The sequence below is a fragment of the Myxine glutinosa genome, chromosome 4, assembly GCF_964187855.1.
Source record: "Myxine glutinosa chromosome 4, kmMyxGlut1.1, whole genome shotgun sequence".
NCBI classification, from domain to species: Eukaryota; Metazoa; Chordata; class Myxini; order Myxiniformes; family Myxinidae; genus Myxine; species Myxine glutinosa.
The window spans coordinates 212,226,396-212,247,996 of NC_136264.1; the positions used below are offsets into that span (position 1 = coordinate 212,226,396).

Consider the following 21,601-nt stretch of genomic DNA (forward strand, 5'->3'; position numbering starts at 1 on the left):
TGTAATTGTAATTATATTATTAATTGTACTCTTTGTGTAATTGTAATTATATTATTAATTGTACTCTTTGTGTAATTGTAATTATATTCTAATTGTACTCTGTGTAATTGTAATTATATTCTAATTGTACTCTTTGTGTAATTGTAATTATATTATTAATTGTACTCTTTGTGTAATTGTAATTATATTATTAATTGTACTCTTTGTGTAATTGTAATTATATTATTAATTGTACTCTTTGTGTAATTGTAATTATATTATTAATTGTACTCTTTGTGTAATTGTAATTATATTATTAATTGTACTCTTTGTGTAATTGTAATTATATTATTAATTGTACTCTTTGTGTAATTGTAATTATATTATTAATTGTACTCTTTGTGTAATTGTAATTATATTATTAATTGTACTCTGTGTAATTGTAATTATATTATTAATTGTACTCTGTGTAATTGTAATTATATTATTAATTGTACTCTTCGTGTAATTCTATTATATTATTAATTGTACTCTTTGTGTAATTGTAATTATATTATTAATTGTACTCTTTGTGTAATTGTAATTATATTATTAATTGTACTCTTTGTGTAATTGTAATTATATTATTAATTGTACTCTGTGTAATTGTAATTATATTATTAATTGTACTCTTCGTGTAATTCTATTATATTATTAATTGTACTCTTTGTGTAATTGTAATTATATTATTAATTGTACTCTTTGTGTAATTGTAATTATATTATTAATTGTACTCTTTGTGTAATTGTAATTATATTATTAATTGTACTCTGTGTAATTGTAATTATATTATTAATTGTACTCTGTGTAATTGTAATTATATTATTAATTGTACTCTTCGTGTAATTCTATTATATTATTAATTGTACTCTGTGTATTTTTATTTATTTATTTGTGTGCAGCCTGTGGCTGTTTCGCTGCGTAATTTTCTGGGCCACGCCGCTGATGCAACGCCCCCATTACCAGCTGGCTGGTGCTCATTTTCCCGACCTAGGAAGGATGACAGACTGAGTGGACCCACCTTGTGTTAAATCAACAGAACGATCGGGTCTTGAACTCAAGACTCTGGGATCTTTAGGAGGCCACCTTAACCGTTAAGCAAACATGAAGCATAATATTGGTGTAATATTGTCAATGTATTATGTTTAATACCCAGAATGTGGAGAACAATCTCCTGCAGATACATAATTTCCTTTCTTATGTAACTACATCTTTTATTTCTAAAGGCAAACAGAATTATAATCCATCACATGGATTACAGGTGAGTGTATTTTTCAGAATTCACTGATAAAATCAATTCACACTTTCACGTTTAACAGAAAGTCAAAAATTGCTCATAATTCACCAGCAATTCAGATTCGGGCAATTGAACGTTCATTTACATAATCCACATCAGCAATGCCTCCCTGGAGCCTGTCTCATGTGCGAGGTTCTAAATCATGGTTCACACATTGTCTGCACCATGATAACACCAGGACTCACTCTCACCGCTTTCCTCACCGCCTAATCCAAAAGGTGAAGGTGTTCACTTCTGGAGCTTGCAGGTAATTTCCACCGAATGACCTGCTCTGCTCATTGCACGTGCTCATCGCTGCACGATAATAATTTCTCTTCCATCATCAAAAAGAGCATGTTGAATGAGAAGCACAGATGAGGGCCTGTTGTTTTGAAGGCTTCTTCCTCATCCTCACGAAGCCTTTTCTTACAGCCACACAGCTCCCCCCCCCCCCCCCTCCCCTTCCAGTGGGGATTGTGTAGGGTGGGGGGAGCAAGTCCCACGAGCCGTCTCGCAGCCCCTAACGAACGGGCGACGCTGCACATCGCAACAGAACGAAGCAAGACAGCTTGATGAGCTCACGATCCCAGCAGCTCTGGGCTGTTAATTAAGCTCTTTGCCACATCGGTGATGGGCCAGGCCTCCAGTGACAGCACTGACTTGTGTCATTGGCTTGGAAGAGCAAAATGCCACCTGTCTTGGTTTCCTTTTTCTATCCCACGTGACGTTTAACCAAAAGCGAGTCACACGCATGCTTCCTCATACACAAACAACTGTTTCAAGGCTTTTACTATTCCAGGGTGCTTTCCGAACCTTAGACAGGAAAAGTCCACTTGGTATCCGTCGCATCTCCATGGATTGGTATACACACCCTTTTACTTAACCTATCCATTGGACAGCTATCAGGGATGCCTCTTCGCGGTGGTTGTACCCCCTAACACAAGTCGGCGGCCAAATCTTCCCCTATTCTTCCCTGCTGTCTGGAATTGTTAAGGCAGCACGGTTAGGTCAGAGTGCCCGTCAGTCTCCATGGACCGGCCCTTTTTCTTGTGTCCCTGTCTCTGTTTCTCTGTTTCTCTTTCTCTTTCTCTTTCTCTTTCTCTCTCTCTCTCTCTCTCTCTCTCTCTCTCTCTCTCGTGTGTCCCCTACTGGCTGCCGCTGTGTTTGGGCGTGGAAAGATGGCGGCTGTGCATGTGTGGTGAGGTACTAGCTGCTCTGACCTTCGATCTTTCTACCCATTTTTCTCGTTGTTTTCACCCTTTCTTTTCCATTTTTGTTTATCTTCACATTGTCTATTCTCCATCTGCCCCCACCACTCCATTTTCATCAAGCCCGATACCACAATCCTCATCCTCCCCCCACCTCCCAGTTCCCTGCCCGTTCTTCCCTCCCTCCGACCGCGAAATGCAGTTTGGATTTATGCCAGGAAGAGGAACGACAGACGCGCTCTTTATTGTGAGGCAGTTGCAGGAGAAGTACATGGAGAAGAGGAAGAAGTTGTTTCTTGGGTTTGTTGATCTGGAGAAAGCATTCGATAGGATTCCACGCGAAGTATTGACATGGGCACTGAGGAAGTTAGGAGTGGAGGAATAGTTGATCAGAGTAGTGATGGCAATGTACAAAAGAGCGCGCACAGCTGTAAGGAAGAAGGACGGGAACAGTGGTGCGTTTGAGGTGAAGGTGGGAGTGCATCAGAGGTCGGTACTAAGTCCACTACTATTTGTAGCTGTGATGGAGGTGCTGGCTCAGAACGTAAAGGAGGGTTTACCGTGGGAGTTGTTGTATGCAGATGATCTGGTGTTGATTGTGGAAAGTATGGATGGACTGAAGGAAAAGATGAACAAGTGGAAGGAATGTATGGAGACAAAAGGTCTGAAGGTGAATATAGGAAAGACGAAGGTGATGGCAAGTGGTAAAGCATGTGGTGAGGTGGAAAGAACTGGGAAGTGGCCATGTGCTGTGTGCAGGAAGAGTGTCGGAGTGAACTCCATTCAATGTACAATGTGCGCTGAGTGGGTTCATCAAAAATGTAGTGGTCTGAGAAGGTCATTAACCAGTGTGGCAGCTACATTCAAATGTAAGGTGTGCACAGAGGGAGCTGCAGATGGAGGAAATGTTGAGTTGGATCTTGAAGACGGCGTGAAGCTGGAAGGTGTGAAAACATTTTGCTACCTCGGAGACATGCTGAATGGAGAAGGTGGATCAGACTCGGCAACGGTTGCAAGAGTGAGATGTGCATGGAAGAGGTTTCGGGAACTGAGTGGCGTGCTGATGAGGAGGGGAGTGTCGTTGAAGTGGAAGGGAAAGGTGTATGCTGCATGTGTGAGAAGTGTTATGATTTATGGGAGTGAGACATGGGTAATGAACGTAGAGCAGCAACGAAGGCTGGAAAGGGTGGAAATGCGAATGGTTCGGTGGATGTGCAGAGTATCGTTGAGAGAGAGGAAGACAAATGATGAATTGCGAAAGATGATGGGAATAGAGCCTGTGATTAATGCTGTGAAGAGGAACAGGTTGAGATGGTTTGGTTATGTGTTGAGGAAGGATGAAAGTGACTGGTTGAGAAGAGTGATGGAAATGAATGTAGAAGGAAGTAGAGGACGGGGAAGACTGAGAAAGACTTGGCTAAAGATGGTGGAAGAAGAAATGCGGGCAAGGGGGTTAACAAGGAGGGATGCAGAAAATAGAGCAAAATGGAGAAGATTGTCATGGGGACCGCAAGGCTAACCCCGGCTCTAGCAGGGAAAATGGCCTTAAAATGCATGTTGTGTTGTTTGTTGTTGTCTACGCCCCTTCAAAGGGCACAGACCGACGAACCTTCTATGACAGGTTACGACTCCACATGATGCAGTTAGACCTGCAGAAGTGCATTATAATGGGGGGGGGGGTGATTTTAATTCCACCCAGCAACCTGAATGCGATCGGAATGGCGCAGAACCTCTCCCCGGACCAGCCAGATAATAAGAGATTTTGGTTTTCAAGATTATCTTACTGGCTATCTTATCTTATCAAGATTATCTGGCGGATACAAAATCCAGGCACCCATCAATTTACCTGGTGTGAGGTTGTCAATAATTAATCAAGCGGCCCTCGCCAGGCTTGATAGATTTTATATAAATTTGCCATTTGCCAACCTCTCCCCCACCACTGAAATTTTCCCATCTGGTTTCTCCGACCATCACCTCATTACCATGAGTTACCGTGTCGGGTTATCTCCAAATCGCCACTCGTTTTGGAAACGGAACATTTCCATATTAGATAACCCCTCCTTTAGGAATGCCTTTGAGTGGGTGTGGTCCAATCTGAGAGGCTCCAAATCCAGTTTTAAGGACCAGCGATTGTGGTGGGACAACACAAAGGTCCAAATTAGAAGTTTCTGTCGGCAGTTTTGTTTTCTAAACACGCAAGTAGAACGCAGGATAAAAGTGGAGCTGGAGAATGAAATTCTCCAGATTTAAACCAATTAAAAAACCCATCCGACCCCCCAACAGAAACTAAGACTATGTGAGAAGAAGTCTCTTCTTAATAATATAATTTCTAATCAAACCCAAGGAGCGGTAACGAGACTACGATTTCAGCACCTTCACCTCCTGGATTCCCCGAACCGGTTTTTCTTTGATTTTGAATCAAAATCTCCTCATTCCCAAATTACTGCCTTGAAACATCCTGATAATTCGATCACGACTAACCCTGTAGAAATGAAGAAGGATGCAAGACTCTTCTTCTCTACACTTTACCAGGCAACAGAAGTCGATGCAGAACTTGTTCCCATTTTGGATGATGGTGTCGGTACGCTAACCCCAAAGCAAATAACGGATTTGGCATCACCGCTCACACTTGAGGAACTTTCTGTTGCCCTTAAAAGCCTGGAGGGAAATCACCTGGCCTGGATGGTCTGCCAGTGGAGTTCTTCGGAAAAATTTGGGACTTGATTGGACCTGAATTGCTTCTGGTTTTCTTGGAGAGCTTGAAGAAGGGTGAACTTCCACTGAGCTGCAGGAGAGCCGTGCTTACTCTGCTTCCTAAAAAAAATAAAAAAATTCATTGCTCATATCACAGTGGAGGCCAGTGTCCTTGTTGTGTACGGACTATAAAATTTTCTCTAAGGCTTTGGCCTTTGTCTCTCACCCCTACGATAAGACATTATAGACATGGACCAGACGTATTTTGTTCCTGGTCGCAATATTCAGGATAATATCTCTGTTGTTCGAGATGTAATTGAAATCTGTGAGACTAATTATGAAAGTTGTGGCTTGATCTTCCTAGACCAGGAGAAAGCTTTTGACTGTGTTTCTCATACATAACTTTTTAAAGTGCTAAAATGTTTTGGTTTTGGACCTCTCTTTCTATCCCATATACAGTTATGTTACTCAAACATATCAGCTATTTTAAAGATAAATAATGAACTTGTACCCCCCTTTTGTGTTGGGAGAGGGGTAAGGCAGGGCTGCCCTCTGTCAGGAATTTTGTATGCTTTATCCCTTGAGCCCCTCTTAAATACCTTTCGGAAGTCCTTGTCTGTTGTTACTTTTGGAACCCACCCCTTAAAAGCATTGCCTATGCAGATGACATCTGTGTCTGCATCAGACATTCAGAAGACGTTGTTTTGATAAATGGGTGCATTGAATCTCTTCAGCAGGGTATCATGGGCCAAGATCAATTGGACAAAAACAGAAGCGCTGTGGCTTCAACCCTCTACCTATCCCCTGCCTGCCCCCGTATTCCCTCTCCTCCCTCCTCTCCCTGCCAATCTTTATTGGAGAAGAGATGGGATTAAGATCCTCGGGGTGTTCCTTGGCCCTGGGAATTTTGTAAGGCATAACTGGGGAGGCTTGTTGGCACACATTGAAGTACTGTTACTGAAATGGAAGAACTTGCTCTGCCAACTGTCCTACCGAGGTAGGGTACTACTCATCAACAGTCTGGTCACCACTAAGTTATGGTACAAGGTTATTTCCCTGCAGCCGCCCGAAACTCTGGTGGAGGACATACAAAAATGCATCACCCATTTCTTCTGGCCTGGAAAGCATTGGCTGAGACCGGAGATCCTAAACCTACCAACTGCAGAGGGTGGCAAATGGCCTGTCAATGTCAAGTGCCGCATCATGGCTTTCCACCTACGAGCAGTGTGGCGCTTCTTGTTTGAACTAGGTTTGGCCTGGAGACAGCTTACCAGTTGCATCTTACGTCAAGCGGGGAAGTTGGACCTTGCACAGGAACTGTTCCTGATGGATTCGACCAAGATAGACCTATCGATGCTACCTGCCTTTCACCAAAGCCTACTGAATGTGTGGCAAGCCTTTACCTGTCTCCGTGACCCCTCGACTTATGTTCGATCCATGTTCTTCAATGAACCATTATTTCACAACTCTTTATTTGGTGAGTGTGTAAATGAAAGCATCTTCATTCAACAGTTTATAAACGCCTCAGTAACAAAAGTGTGTCATTTGAGAAACGCCACCAATGACAGGTGGATAAGTGCCACCACACTGGCTTCGACTGTTGGCATTAGATCGTGTCGCAGAGTAGACACCTTTTTGAAATCGGTACTTCGCATCTACTGTGCTTCACAAGGTTGGGCAAACAACCCTCCCGTACCCACCTCTGAATCTTCTCCACCCTTCCCCAATCTGTGTCTATCTGGTTCTCTCAGTTTGGAACCGATTAGTTTTGGCCGCTCTCTATCCTTTTCTGGGAGCAATCGAAAGACCCTGTATGTGCAATGCTTTAAAATCCTTTTTCCTTCGTTGTCCTCCCCTGTACCCTGTAGATGGCCTGCAGTCCTGCCGAATACCCCTACCCTTTACCCTATTTGGGGTTGGTACTATAAACAGCCTGTACCAAAACATGTTGGGGATCTTGAATGAAGAATTGTTCATTGGATCCTACCCACAAATTCCCTAATTCACCGCTTCTCGCAAGTGATAAGTGAGCAATGTCCATTTTGTGGACAAACTGAAAACCTGCCCCATGCGTATGTACGCTGTGACCGGTTAACTCCTTTATTTGTTTTCTTCAAAATGTTACTTGCACGGTTTTCCTTTGTTTTTGATTTTCTTGCCTTTCTTTTTGGCCCTAGTGGGCGTTTCAATTCCCCGACAACAATTTTAATTCCTTTCTTTCTTTCGCAAGCCAAGTTGGCGATATAGAAGACCAGAAAATCAAAGATATGCAATGATTCTTATAGTACAGATGTTTTGGAAATGTTTAAAGCTCTCTGTGTTTCAAGAATTAAGCTGGAATTTTGTTGTTCTGAGTTACAACTCTTTGAGAAGCAGTGGTGTGTAAAAAAATGCATTTTGTAAAATAGCTGAGGGTCAGTTAGTATTTACTATGTAGTTCATTTCCTTAATACTCTCTTGTTTGTTTGCTTATATTTTGTTTATTTATCATGTAAAGGGTTGTGCAACTGTTGTGAGTGTTTCCTTTGAATCATCATTTATTGGTTTTTATACTTTTGTAATAAAAGGACATAAAACGTCCGTCCGTCTCTCTTTCCGTCTCTCTTTCCGTCTCTCTTTCCGTCTCTCTTTCCGTCTCTCTTTCCGTCTCTCTTTCCGTCTCTCTCTCCGTCTGTCTCTCTCTCTCTCTCCGTCTCTCTCTCTCTCTCTCTCTCTCTCTCTCTCTCTCTCTCTCTCTCTCTCCTTCTCTCCTTCTCTCCTTCTCGCTCTCTCTCCTTCTCTCCTTCTCGCTCTCTCTCCTTCTCTCCTTCTCGCTCTCTCTCCTTCTCTCCTTCTCGCTCTCTCTCCTTCTCTCTCTCTCTCCTTCTCTCCTTCTCGCTCTCTCTCCTTCTCGCTCTCTCTCCTTCTCGCTCTCTCTCCTTCTCGCTCTCTCTCCTTCTCGCTCTCTCTCCTTCTCGCTCTCTCTCCTTCTCGCTCTCTCTCCTTCTCTCTCTCTCTCCTTCTTGCTCTCTCTCCTTCTCGCTCTCTCTCCTTCTCGCTCTCTCTCCTTCTCGCTCTCTCTCCTTCTCGCTCTCTCTCCTTCTCTCCTTCTCGCTCTCTCTCCTTCTCTTTCTCTAAGTCTGTTGTGGCCCTGACTTCGTGAATGTGCGGTTACACCATCCTCGATGTGGGGGATCTCTGGGTTTCTCCTGGGAGATCCGCGGGCTTGTTCGAGAGAACTGTCCGGGGCTATACAACAACAACAACAACAACAACAACAACAACAACAACCTATCCATTGACTAAATGATTACATTACAAGGAGCAATTGCTACAAATGAGCAAACATAGAATTTCCTTTGAGGATCACATGGTTCAAATCCTTGTCTGACATGATCCCATTGTATCCGCTCTTACCACAGACCCTCCATATAAAGATCGACAGTTCATATCTCAGTGAGGGTTAGTCTGGACCCCACATTCAATTCCAAATGGAGAAGCGACCACACGGATGAGGAGGAGGAACATGACACGGTGTTGTAGTAATGTTCTACATTAAGCAATGCTTGCGGATTACTCACCCTTTGCCAGTGGCCATACTGGCTGCTGTCGCAGTGCATGACGATGATGGAATGGCCGTCGGTGCTGTGCGTCAGGCACTGATCGTACTGCATGAGCTGTTGGGCTTCGTTCAATCGGAAGAGCTGAAAAGGGACACGCAACACCCATGCTCAGCGCAACACCCTTGCTCAGCGCAACACCCTTGGTCAGCATCTCTCACAATCTTGTGTGTTTCCCATGGGGATTATGGGAAGGTAGGTGTGACTCCCACGAGGAAGTGAATGTTATGTGTGAAATGTATCCACGTGACCAAAGTCCTTGTTGTCCTGTTAATATAACACGAGTTCACCAACGAGGAACTTCGATGCAGGAGGGCATCAGGCCCATCAAAGTCTGTGCTATGGTTGCCAACCTATGGCTATTTGCTGCTTTGATTTGCCAGCCTATAATTTGCTCAATCCTTTTGAATGCTGAGTATCAAGCAAGGAAGCATTTAAAAGAAGTCTTTGGTATGACTTGGCCAGGACCAGGTTCGAACCTCCCAGACTCAGAGCAAACACTCCAACCCTTACGCCACTGAGTCTGGTTGCACCTGGAAAGTGTATGAACAACAATGGGGATGCTGTACATGGAGGTTAGGTAAAAACATCCATACCTGCGCTGGACTCATCCCATGGAGGTTAGGTAAAAACATCCACACCTGCACTGGACTCATCCCATGGAGGTTAGGTAAAAACATCCATACCTGCACTGGACTCATCCCAAGGACTCCTATTTAACCCACATAGGAATCACAACATTGAACTACAATGAATGAGCATTATGACAAATGTAAGTTGATGTAAGGGTAATTCTATTTTTTTGTAAACAAAGTCGAGGCTCGTTGAGGAGCTGGGACACTGAACGAATCAGGACGCACCAGAACAAAAGTGACAGAAGAAAGAGGTGGGAAATACCAACGGCAGAGTTGAAGGACAAAATAGAGGGAGCTTTCTTTGCTCACGAGCGGAGTCGGCTGTAGTGCCATTTGAAGAGAGGAAAGGATGGAAGGGGAGTATACACCAGAAACAGACTTAATAAGGGGCCACCAGGTTGAAGAAGAGGGAGACAAGTTTGAAAGTTCATTATTGAGGTTGGACAGATGTTGTGTTCTGGCCCTCTTGAGAGTGGACATTCACTTGTTGCGGGCTTTGTGGAATGAGATGAAATTGCCTTCGGTCGGCTTTGCTTTCCAGGAAGAAAAGGCACTGTTTAAGGCAACTGCCTCACCACAGGATTCAGTATACCATGAGGGGGAAGAATGGTCGGATAATTGAAGATGAGATGGGATGGATCTGTGCACAAGACAGAGCAAGTTTCTGTGGATGAATTCCCAGGCTGAGTTAATAACAGTGGCAGTAGATATGGTGGACCAGTCCTAAAGAGAGATGGCTCCTTGCAGTCCCTGCCAATCTCTCTGAGTGAACTGCCAGGCTCGCCGACGTTGAGGAAGCTCTCTGAGAATGGCCAGAGAGATGTTGACTTTCACAAGCATACAATCAGATGAACCAATTGGGGCAGAGAAAGAGCAGCAGAGAAGGTTGTCATCACCAAGTCCAGAAGGGAGGATTCCCCATTGGGAGAATTTCAGGTCAGAAAGTTCACCGATTGAGTCAGTTCCATGGAGTCACAGTAATCCTTTGCTTGAAGTGCCAATAGTCCAGGAGCCAGTTTTCAAGAGAGGCCGAGAAAATTAGTTTCGTGCAACACCCACTACACAGTTGGTTTGTCATTTCAGGGTGCTTGGGATACATCTGTAGAACAAATCCAGCCCTGATGTACAGTTAAATTGTGGCAGCAACAATAAATGGCAGCCACTTTTCTATTAAGGGGTAGCGTAAAGCTTGAGATTGACGATTTTTTTTTGTATTTTTGTTTTTTCAGCTCTTCCAATGGAGATTCTTCAACATTATAATTAAAAGGATAGTGGGAAGTATGAGGGGATTTTCGTTGTGCTGTTCAAGTATGATTTAAAAAAAAATTATTATTATACCCAAAACACACAAAATCCCTGAAATATGTAGTTTTTGCTTTTCGACTGTAATTGTGCAATATCATCTTTATGTTGTTCAAATGCGGTTATGGTTGTAATATGATATATCTTGTACACCGCTCCTTTCCTATGCCATCTCCAGGCATTGCAAATCGTCATTGCCGGGCACCAAAGGGGGCTCGGCAGTGACGCACGCTGAAAGAGAGTACTCAGTTTTCACTCTGGTTTCTTTCTTGTTTTCTTGTTGTACACCGCTCCTTTCCTATGCCATCTCCAGGCATTACAAATCGTCATTGACGGGCACCAAAGGGGGCTCGGCAGTGACGCACGCTGAAAGAGAGTACTCAGTTTTCACTCTGGTTTCTTTCTTGTTTGTTTGTTTTCTTGTTTGTTTGTCCGGGCGATATCTCAGCCATCCTTTGAGCTAGGAAGCTGAAATTTCGGCACAGTAGTGAGCAAGTCCTTTGTCAAATACGGTATTTTTTGTTTTTTGAATAATCAATTAATTGAGGAGTTATTTAATTATTAGCGTTTAATTAAGTACTTATTTAATTAATTAAATTTCATTTCTCTTCTGACCATTATTAACTCAGGCACCTTTTGAGTTAGGAAGCTGATATTTGGACATGCCAATGACCAGGTGATTTGGCTGCAAAGGATATTTTTGATTTATTAATTAATCAATTAATCGATTAATTATTTAATTATTCGATTAATGACAAAAAAAAATTTTTTTTTAAGTTACAGATTCTGATGAAATAGTGGTAGTTTATGTGTTCTCTGACCAAATTGGTTAATAATTTAATTTTTTTATGATTATTATTTATTTATTTTCATTATTAATCATTTATTTATTTTCTTTCTCATTTGGCCAATATCTCAGGCACCTTTTGAGCTGGGAAGCTAATATTTGGACATGAGTGACCAAGTGATGTGGCTATCAAGGATATTTTTTATTTATTGATTAATCATTTCATCTATTAAGTATTTATTGATTAATCGATTAATTATTTATTGAGTAATCAATTAATTATTTAATTTTTTATAAATGACTTATTTAATTAAATTTCTAAAAGATACATCTTTGGATGAAGCACTACTGGTTTAGTTATGCGATTAGCCAATTGATTATGAAAATATTTTGTGATAATCTTTTATTGATTTTAATTAAACAATTAATCAATCAATTAGTGTACACCTCTCCCTCCCAATGCAGCCTCAATGAGCTGCACTGCGGCATTGCCGGGCGCCTGAGGCGCCCCGGCAATGCCGCGCTGCAGCATATTGAATTATTTGGCATGGGGCGGTGTACTTTGAATGTATGTGTACTTGTTTTCTTTCTTGTTTGTTTGTCCGGGCGATATCTCAGCCATCCTTTGAGCTAGGAAGCTGAAATTTAGGCACAATAGTGAGCAAGTCTTTTGTCAAAAACGGTATTTTTTTTTTTTGATTAATCAATAAATTGAGGAGTTATTTAATTATTAACGATTAATTAAGTACTTATTTAATTAATCAAATTTCCTTTCTCTTCTGACCATTAACTCAGGCACCTTTTGAGTTAGGAAGCTGATATTTGGGCATGCCAATGACCAGGTGATTTGGCTGCAAAGGATATTTTTGATTTATTAATTAATCAATTAATCGATTAATTATTTAATTATTTGATTAATGACAAAAAAAAATTTTTTTTTTAAGTTACAGATTCTGATGAAATGGTGGTGGTTTATGTGTTCTTTGACCAAATTGATTAATAATTTAATTTTTTTATGATTATTATTTATTTATTTTCATTATTAATCATTTATTTATTTTCTTTCTCATTTGGCCAATATCTCAGGCACCTTTTGAGCTGGGAAGCTAATATTTGGACATGAGTGACCAAGTGATGTGGCTATCAAGGATATTTTTGATTTATTGATTAATCATTTCATCTATTAATTATTTATTGATTAATCGATTAATTATTTATTGAGTAATCAATTAATTATTTAATTTTGTATAAATTACTTATTTAATTAAATTTCTAAAAGATACATCTTCGGATGAAACACTAGTGGTTTAGTTATGCGATTAGCCAATTGATTATGAAAATATTTTGTGATAATCTTTTATTGATTTTAATTATACAATTAATCAATCAATTAGTGTTCACCTCTCCCTCCCAATGCAGCCTCAATGAGCTGCACTGCGGTATTGCCGGGCGCCGGAGGCGCCCCGGCAATGCCGCGCTGCAGCATATTTAATTATTTGGCATGGGGCGGTGTACTTAGAATGTATTTGTACTTGTTTATGATCTTTTCAAGAAACAAAATTGGACAATCCTGACGTAAAGTCAGAAAAATATAGATTTCATTTCCCCTTAAATCATCAACCCCACTCCTGTTATGACCAAAAGTCCACAAGTAATCTCAGCAAAAATATCTCACCAGGTCAAATCTGGCTGCGTATCATAACCATAGTCATCCACTGAACATTACAATGTTAACATGTAACTGTTATTTGTTGTATTATTAAAATAAACAAACATATTTTGCTACTGAATCATCCTCTAAGTGGTATAAAATCACGAAAATGTCATCATTAATCTTCCTCATCATCATCTTCTGAGTCGCTTGTGGTCGGTTCTTTGTTTGGGTTTTTGCATTGTTCACCTCCCATGCAAGTGCAGGCTTCTGTGCATGGCATGTTATTGTTCATGCAGGCACATACGTGGCTGCGTTGACATGCAGACACTTTACACTTGCACGCGGTCAGCTCAACTAGTCCAACTGGAGCAGGGTCTTTGGTCAAGAGGGTGGGCTGGAGAGTTCCATCTTCGATGTTCCATGCATTACCATCTGGCTTTGGTAGTGCTTGGTTGGGGAGCAATGACTTCTTCCAGATGAATGACTGATAGTTAGCTCGATAAATGTGTTGCCTCATAGTCAGATGTTGGTGGTCGGCATTCACTCCTCTGCCTTTTCTGGCAGAACATCCAATATCTGATTTCGTCCGCCGTGTCACCTGCTGCCTGACCTGTTGTGTCCAGGGAGCATATGAACCGTTCACAAGCACGGACAGGATCCTCTGTCGGTGGGATAATATCTCCCAGTTGCGACACTTTCTGTTGGTGGTCTTTACCGTCCTGAAGTTTCCTCAAAGCTGTCTTCTTACCAATTCCACTGAAGGCACTCGTCGTGTCACTTCCTGTTAGTGCATGCAATGATGGGAGTGCTTTGCATACTTCTGGACCAATGGCCACGACTATTTCGTGGATTGGTACGTGTCGTAACTTTTGCTTTATTGCAGTACGAAACCAAAGTTTTTGGCATCTCGTTGTGGCGTACATGTGTAATGTGTATGCACATGACTGCAACGTCAGTATCTGGTGATTGCACGATCACCTGTGGGTGGTCATACGACGCATTGTGAGCATGCAGAAGATGTCTCAAACTCATGAATGAAACTTTCACAACAAAATTGGATGTATCTTGCCTGTTGGGGCTAAGAGAAAAAATAAATAAATGAAATCCGTCAAAATCTCAGATTTACGCCTCGGACACCACCCCCCTCATAGAAAAGTGGCTGCCATTTATTGTTGCTGCCACAATTGAACTGCACATCAGGGCTGGATTTGTTCTATAGATGTTCCCCAATCACCTGGAAGTGACAAACCAACTGTGTAGTGGGTGTTGCACGAAACCTTTTTGAGCAGATTCTGGCTCCTGGACTAATATCTCCTAAGACCCCAATTTTTCTAATGCCTTGAACAAACAATGCTACATCACGGGTGATTAAGGTTGTGGTGAAGTTTCAACGAAATTGCGTGTGTAGTTTCTGACAAGAAAGCAAATACCTATTTTGGGGGGCAACCTTCCCCCCCCCCCCCCAGAGACCCCGAAAGGGGCAGATTTTTTTTCATGCCGCGAACAAACTTTGGTACATCACGGGTGGTGATGGTTGTGGTCAAGTTTCATCGACATTGTGTGTGTAGTTTCTGAGAAGAAAGCAAATACCTATTTTGGGGAGCAACCCCCCCCCCCCCCCCGCGTATACCCCCAAAGGGGCAGATTTTTTTTACTGCCGCGAACAAACTTTGGTACATCACGGGTGGTGATGGTTGTGGTCAAGTTTCATCGACATTGTGTGTGTAGTTTTTGAGAAGAAAGCAAATACCTATTTTGGGGAGCAACCCCCCCCCCCCCCCCGCGTATACCCCCAAAGGGGCAGATTTTTTTACTGCCGCGAACAAACTTTGGTACATCACGGGTGATTAAGGTTGTGGTGAAGTTTCAACGAAATTGCGTGTGTAGTTTCTGACAAGAAAGCAAATACCTATTTTGGGGGGCAACCTTCCCCCCCCCCCCCCCAGAGACCCCGAAAGGGGCAGATTTTTTTTCATGCCACGAACAAACTTTGGTACATCACGGGTGGTGATGGTTGTGGTCAAGTTTCATCGACATTGTGTGTGTAGTTTCTGAGAAGAAAGCAAATACCTATTTTGGGGAGCAACCCCCCCCCCCCCCCCGCGTATACCCCCAAAGGGGCAGATTTTTTTACTGCCGCGAACAAACTTTGGTACATCACGGGTGGTGATGGTTGTGGTCAAGTTTCATCGACATTGTGTGTGTAGTTTTTGAGAAGAAAGCAAATACCTATTTTGGGGAGCAACCCCCCCCCCCCCCCGCGTATACCCCCAAAGGGGCAGATTTTTTTTACTGCCGCGAACAAACTTTGGTACATCACGGGTGGTGATGGTTGTGGTCAAGTTTCATCGACATTGTGTGTGTAGTTTTTGAGAAGAAAGCAAATACCTATTTTGGGGAGCAACCCCATCCCCACCCCCACCTCCCCCCCGCGTAAACCCCCAAAAGGGGTAGTTTTTTTTTTTACTGCCATGAACAAACTTTGGTACATCACGGGTGGTGAAGGTTGTGGTAAAGTTTCATAGAAATAGTGTGTGTAGTTTCAGAGGAAAAAGCAAATTCATATTTTGGGGGGTCAAACCTGGACCCACTTTGACCCCCGTAAAGCCCCTTACAACAACAACAACAACAACAACAACAACAACAACAACAACAACAGAGGTTCTGCGCCATTCCGATCGCATTCAGGTTGCTGGGTGGAATTAAAATCACCACCCCCCCTCCCCCCCCCCCCCCCCATTATAATGCACTTCTGCAGGTCTAACTGCATCATGTGGAGTCGTAACCTGTCATAGAAGGTTCGTCGGTCTGTGCCCTTTGAAGGGGCGTAGACAACAACAAACAACACAACAGGCATTTTAAGGCCATGTTCCCTGCTAGAGCAGGGGTTAGCCTTGCGGTCCCCATGACAATCTTCTCCATTTTGCCCTATTTTCTGCATCTCTCCTTGTTAACCCCCTTGCCCGCATTTCTTCTTCGACCATCTTTACCCAAGTCTTTCTCGGTCTTCCCCGTCCTCTACTTCCTTCTACATTCATTTCCATCACTCTTCTCAAGCAGTCACTTTCATCCTTCTTCAACACATGACCAAACCATCTCAACCTGTTCCTCTTCACAGCATCCATCACAGGCAATATTCCCATCATCTTTCGCAATTCATCATTTGTCTTCCTCTCTCTCAACGATACTCCACACATCCACCGAACCAAACCCCCTTAAATCTCGAGTATTTTAATGCTTTGAACAAACTTTAGTCACAACACAACAAATATCATTTGTGCCAAATTTCGTCTCAATCCCTTCAGTGGTTTCGGAGAAGAAGTTTCAAGTTTTAATGGATGGACTGACGGACGGACTGACTGGACTGACTGACTGGACGGACAGACTGACTGACTGATGGACTGGACGGACGGACTGACTGGACGGACGGACTGACTGGACGGACGGACTGACTGGACGGACTGACTGACTGACTGATGGACTGACAGACTGACTGACGAACAGACTAACAGACGGACTGATGGACTAACAGACTGACTGATGGACTGAACGGACTGGAAGGACTGACTGACTGACTTGACGGACTGACTGGACGGACTGACTGACGGACTGACGGACTGACTGACGGACGGACTGACTGACTAACGGATGGACTGACTGATGGACTGACTGACTCATGGACGGACTGACGGACGGACTGACCAACAGACTAACGGATGGACTGACTGATGGACTAATGGACGGACTGACGGACGGACTGACTGACTAACAGACTAACGGACGGACTGACGGATGGACTAATGGACGGACTGACGGACGGACGGACTGACCAACAGACTAACGGACGGACTGATGGATGGACTAATGGACGGACTGACGGACGGACTGACTGACTAACAGACTAACGGATGGACTGACTGACTGATGGACTGACTGACTGATGGACTAACGGACGGACTGATGGACTAACGGACGGACTGACGGAATAACGGACTAACTAACGGACGGACTGACAGACGGACTGATGGACGGACTAACGGACGGACTGCTGGACTGACTGACTAACGGTCTGACTGACTGACCTACTGACTGACTGACCAAAAGATGGGCTGACGGACTGACGGACAATGCACCATCGTACAAACCTATCAAATTCAGTCTCATCGTCATCACAAGGCATTCTGTTGAGAAAACAAAATTTTCTGAGAAAAAATTTTCATCTTTTTCTGATAATACACAAACAGCTACTTGTGACGTTTGCTTAGAACTTATTGTGATTGTGTTTACTAGGACGTGCCCGTACGTGGGTGCCCGTTCCTTGCCAAAAAAAAAAAAAAAAATGTCTTCGCCCATGCATGCATGGGCGTGCCCATGGGCCCATGGGCGTGCCCGTAAGTGCGTGATGTGACCGTACAATGAATGTATCGTCCCGACGCCGCAGCTCGGATGGCGCTGCAGTTAATCGGGCCTGTATCGGCAGAGTTATTATAAACGTGTACTACAATCGATCGTACCTTACAGCGTCTGCTCGCCACGTTCAGCATCAGTACGTCGTCACTATGACTATCCGTAAGTCCGGAAGTGACGTCCTCATTTGACTGTCCGGAAGGTCGCATATCGCAGTTACGATGAATCGCAAATTAGTTTTAATTAGTTTTAAAACATAGTTTAACGCCAACATAGTTTTCCAACGTGAAATAAATGAATACGCTCTCAAATGTGCCGTCCGAGGCAGAGTCTGTTCGGCACGTTCGGCACACGTGATAGCTCGCTGCTCTCTGATTGGTTGAATCGTTTTTTGGACATAGCTCGGTAACTACTTGTCCGATTAATATGAAACCTTGAAAAGGCACATCCTCAGGTCCCCAGCAATATACCTGGCAAGTTTAAAGTATATAGGACCCGTGGTTGTCGAGAAACAGCGGTCACAGACACACAGACATACACACAGACAAACACACACACAGAGATTACTGGAATTATAGATAGATAACTCAATCTGTTAGGTGTGCACATTGAAATTCATTGTTCAGCTCATATTGTACTCATTCTTCAATATTTATTGAAACAACCATTTTGTTATCTCTTGTTAGATTGAACGATTACACATACCATGTTTATACACCTGCTGCCCATGTCGAGCGCTTACCTGATTTCCTCCCATTCCATGACAAATCCCCAGCTCTACCTCCCCGCCATCCTTGCGACCCATGCTATCCAGACAAGAGCTGGTACCTTTTCCGCGGACCTGTGCAAAAAGGGATAGGTTGAGGGGAGGGGTGTTGCACACAGGCTCATGGTTTGTTATGAGGTTAATGCTTCTATATGTTAGTAAGCTCTGTGTGCACCTGTATACCATTTGCAACTAGGAAGCATCTGAAAATGCAAATACTGTCCCCGTCCGCTTTATATTCAGACTTCTTCTTCTTCTTCTGATGCTAAACATGATGAAAACAGCTTTAAAAAAAAACACAAAAAAATTGACGATTTTAGGTAACCTTGACCTTTTCACATCAAAATATATCGGCTTCAGTTACCCATTATGCAAACCAAAAGTCAATCGAATGAAAATTGATGATTTCATGCAACCTTGACCTTTGACCTTTTTATCTAAAACAAAAAAACAAAAGAACAATCAGCTTCTATCTTTTGATTGGTAAACCAATTCTGTGACCCAATATGCTAATTCTTAAAATTTCAGGTCAATCAGATGGAAATTGCCGATTTTAATGTGATGCTGACCTTTGACCTTTTGACAAAATTATTAATTTGTCTTCTCCATATTCTCATTATAAAGCTTTGTTGAAAATTTGATGAGAAAAGATTAGATGGTAAAAATGTTACAACCCGGACAGGAACACAGACAGACACACAGACAAACAGAAGCGATTGTAAAACGCCATCTCCCGCTACGCTGCGGACGGGCTAATTAGTCATTGCTGGTCATCCATCCGCTTGCCCCAAAAAATAGCATTTCTTTTCTATTAAAGGCTTTTGCGAAAATTTGCTTACTAAACAGCAACTCTTAATACCACCCCTTCTGGTTACCTGTTCATTATCCTGAATGATATCTCCACAATATATCTGACAGTATAGTGAAAATTTCGAAATGAAGAATTAAAATGTTGAGAAACTGAAATAAATGACTAAGAAAGGAGGAAAGTGGGATCTTCCACACCTATCCCATCCGGTGCACGCTTGGCCTTCAACTTCCACCATATTCTATATATTAATGTTTATGAATGACTGTTAGGTGGCGTATTATGTTCGGTGTGACTGTATACTTATTGTTTAATAAAGACTAATGTTTCTTCAGGTGAGATGTTTATGTTGAAGTTTGAGTAACGGATAAAGGTGACTAGTTATAACATCTTAGTTAGCCTTTAAGTGATGTGGAAAGATCACAAAAGTTCGAGTAATTTCTAGAAACTTCTGCTTATAGAACCATCTACTAATCAAAACGAGCAATCGAAGATTGGAGACCCTCTCCGACACTTGTTTCGTGTGGTTTTATAGTACATACTTTATAGATGTACTAATATTCTAATTGTACATACTTTATAGACGTACTCACATTCTAATTGTACATACTTTATAGATGTACTAACATTCTAATTGTACATACTTTATAGACGTACTCACATTCTAATTGTACATACTTTATAGACGTACTGACATTCTAATTGTACATACTTTATAGACGGACTCAGATTCTAATTGTACATACTTTATAGACGTACTAACATTCTAATTGTACATATGTTATAGAATATAGACGTACTAACATTCTAATTGTTCATACTTTATAGACGTACTCACATTCTAATCGTACATACTTTATAGACGTACTCACATTCTAATTGTACATACTTTATAGACATACTAACATTCTAATTGTACATACATTATAGAATACTAGGGCATGCCCGTACTATATATATATCTAAAATTATATCCCCCCCCCTCTATTTACATGAAATGGTTTGGTCCAAAGCGAACGGCTTGCGAGTACGGTGACAATCCCCCCCCTCTATTTACATGAAATGGTTTGGTCCAAAGCGAACGGCTTGCGAGTACGGTGACAATCCCCCCCCTCTATTTACATGAAATGGTTTGGTCCAAAGCGAACGGCTTGCGAGTACGGTGACAATCCCCCCCCCTCTATTTACATGAAATGGTTTGGTCCAAAGCGAACGGCTTGCGGAGTTTGGTAAAGAAATCGCCATAGCTCGGTAACTACTTGTCCGATTAATATGAAACCTTGAAAAGGCACATCCTCAGGTCCCCAGCAATATACCTGGCAAGTTTCAAGTATATCGGACCCGTGGTTGTCGAGAAACAGCGGTCACAGACAAACATACAAACATACAAACATACAAACATACAAACATACACACAGAGATTACTGGAATTATAGATAGATATCTAAAATTATATCCCCCCCCCCCCTCTATTTACATGAAATGGTTTGGTCCAAAGCGAACGGCTTGCGAGTACGGTGACAATCCCCCCCCCCCCCCCTCTATTTACATGAAATGGTTTGGTCCAAAGCGAACGGCTTGCGGAGTTTGGTTTAGTTTTTATTAGTTTTAAAACATAGTTTAACGCCAACATAGTTTGCCAACGTGAAATAAATGAATACGCTCTCAAATGTGCCGTCCGAGGCAGAGTCTGTTCGCCACGTTCGGCACACGTGATAGCTCGCTGCTCTCTGATTGGTTGAATCGTTTTTTGGACATAGCTCGGTAACTACTTGTCCGATTAATTTCAAACCTTGAAAAGGCACATCCTCGGGTCCCCAGCAATATACCTGGCAAGTTTCAAGTATATCGGACCCGTGGTTGTCGAGAAACAGCGGTCACAGACAAACAAACAAACACACACACAGACACACACACACACACACACACACAGAGATTACTGGAATTATAGATAGATAGACGTACTCACATTCTAATTGTACATAATTTATAGACGTACTCACATTCTAATTGTACATAATTTATAGACGTACTCACATTCTAATTGTACATAATTTATAGACGTACTCACATTCTAATTGTACATACTTTATAGACGAACTAACATTCTAATTGTACATACTTTATAGACGTACTCACATTCTAATTGTACATAATTTATAGATGTACTCACATTCTAATTGTACATAATTTATAAACGTACTAACATTCTAATTGTACATACGTTATAGAATATAGACGTACTCACATTCTAATTGTACATAATTTATAGACGTACTCACATTCTAATTGTACATAATTTATAGACGTACTCACATTCTAATTGTACATAATTTATAGACGTACTCACATTCTAATTGTATATACTTTATAGACGAACTCACATTCAAATTGTACGTAATTTATAGATGTGCTCACTGAAAAAATTGTACATACTTTATAGACGT

General features: G+C 42.1%; 1 protein-coding gene across 1 annotated transcript in view; it reads right to left on the bottom strand.

Moving 5' to 3' along the window:
* LOC137426026 (N-acetylgalactosaminyltransferase 7-like) overlaps nt 1-21,601 on the bottom strand; it is a 270,803-nt gene that overhangs the window by 4,235 nt on the left and 244,967 nt on the right. The window contains exons 10-11 of the mRNA XM_068114748.2: nt 18,323-18,421; nt 8,757-8,879 (exon numbers count right to left, since the gene is read on the bottom strand). Of these exons, the coding sequence (XP_067970849.1) occupies nt 8,757-8,879; nt 18,323-18,421 (222 nt within the window). The remainder of the gene's footprint in view (nt 1-8,756; nt 8,880-18,322; nt 18,422-21,601) is intronic.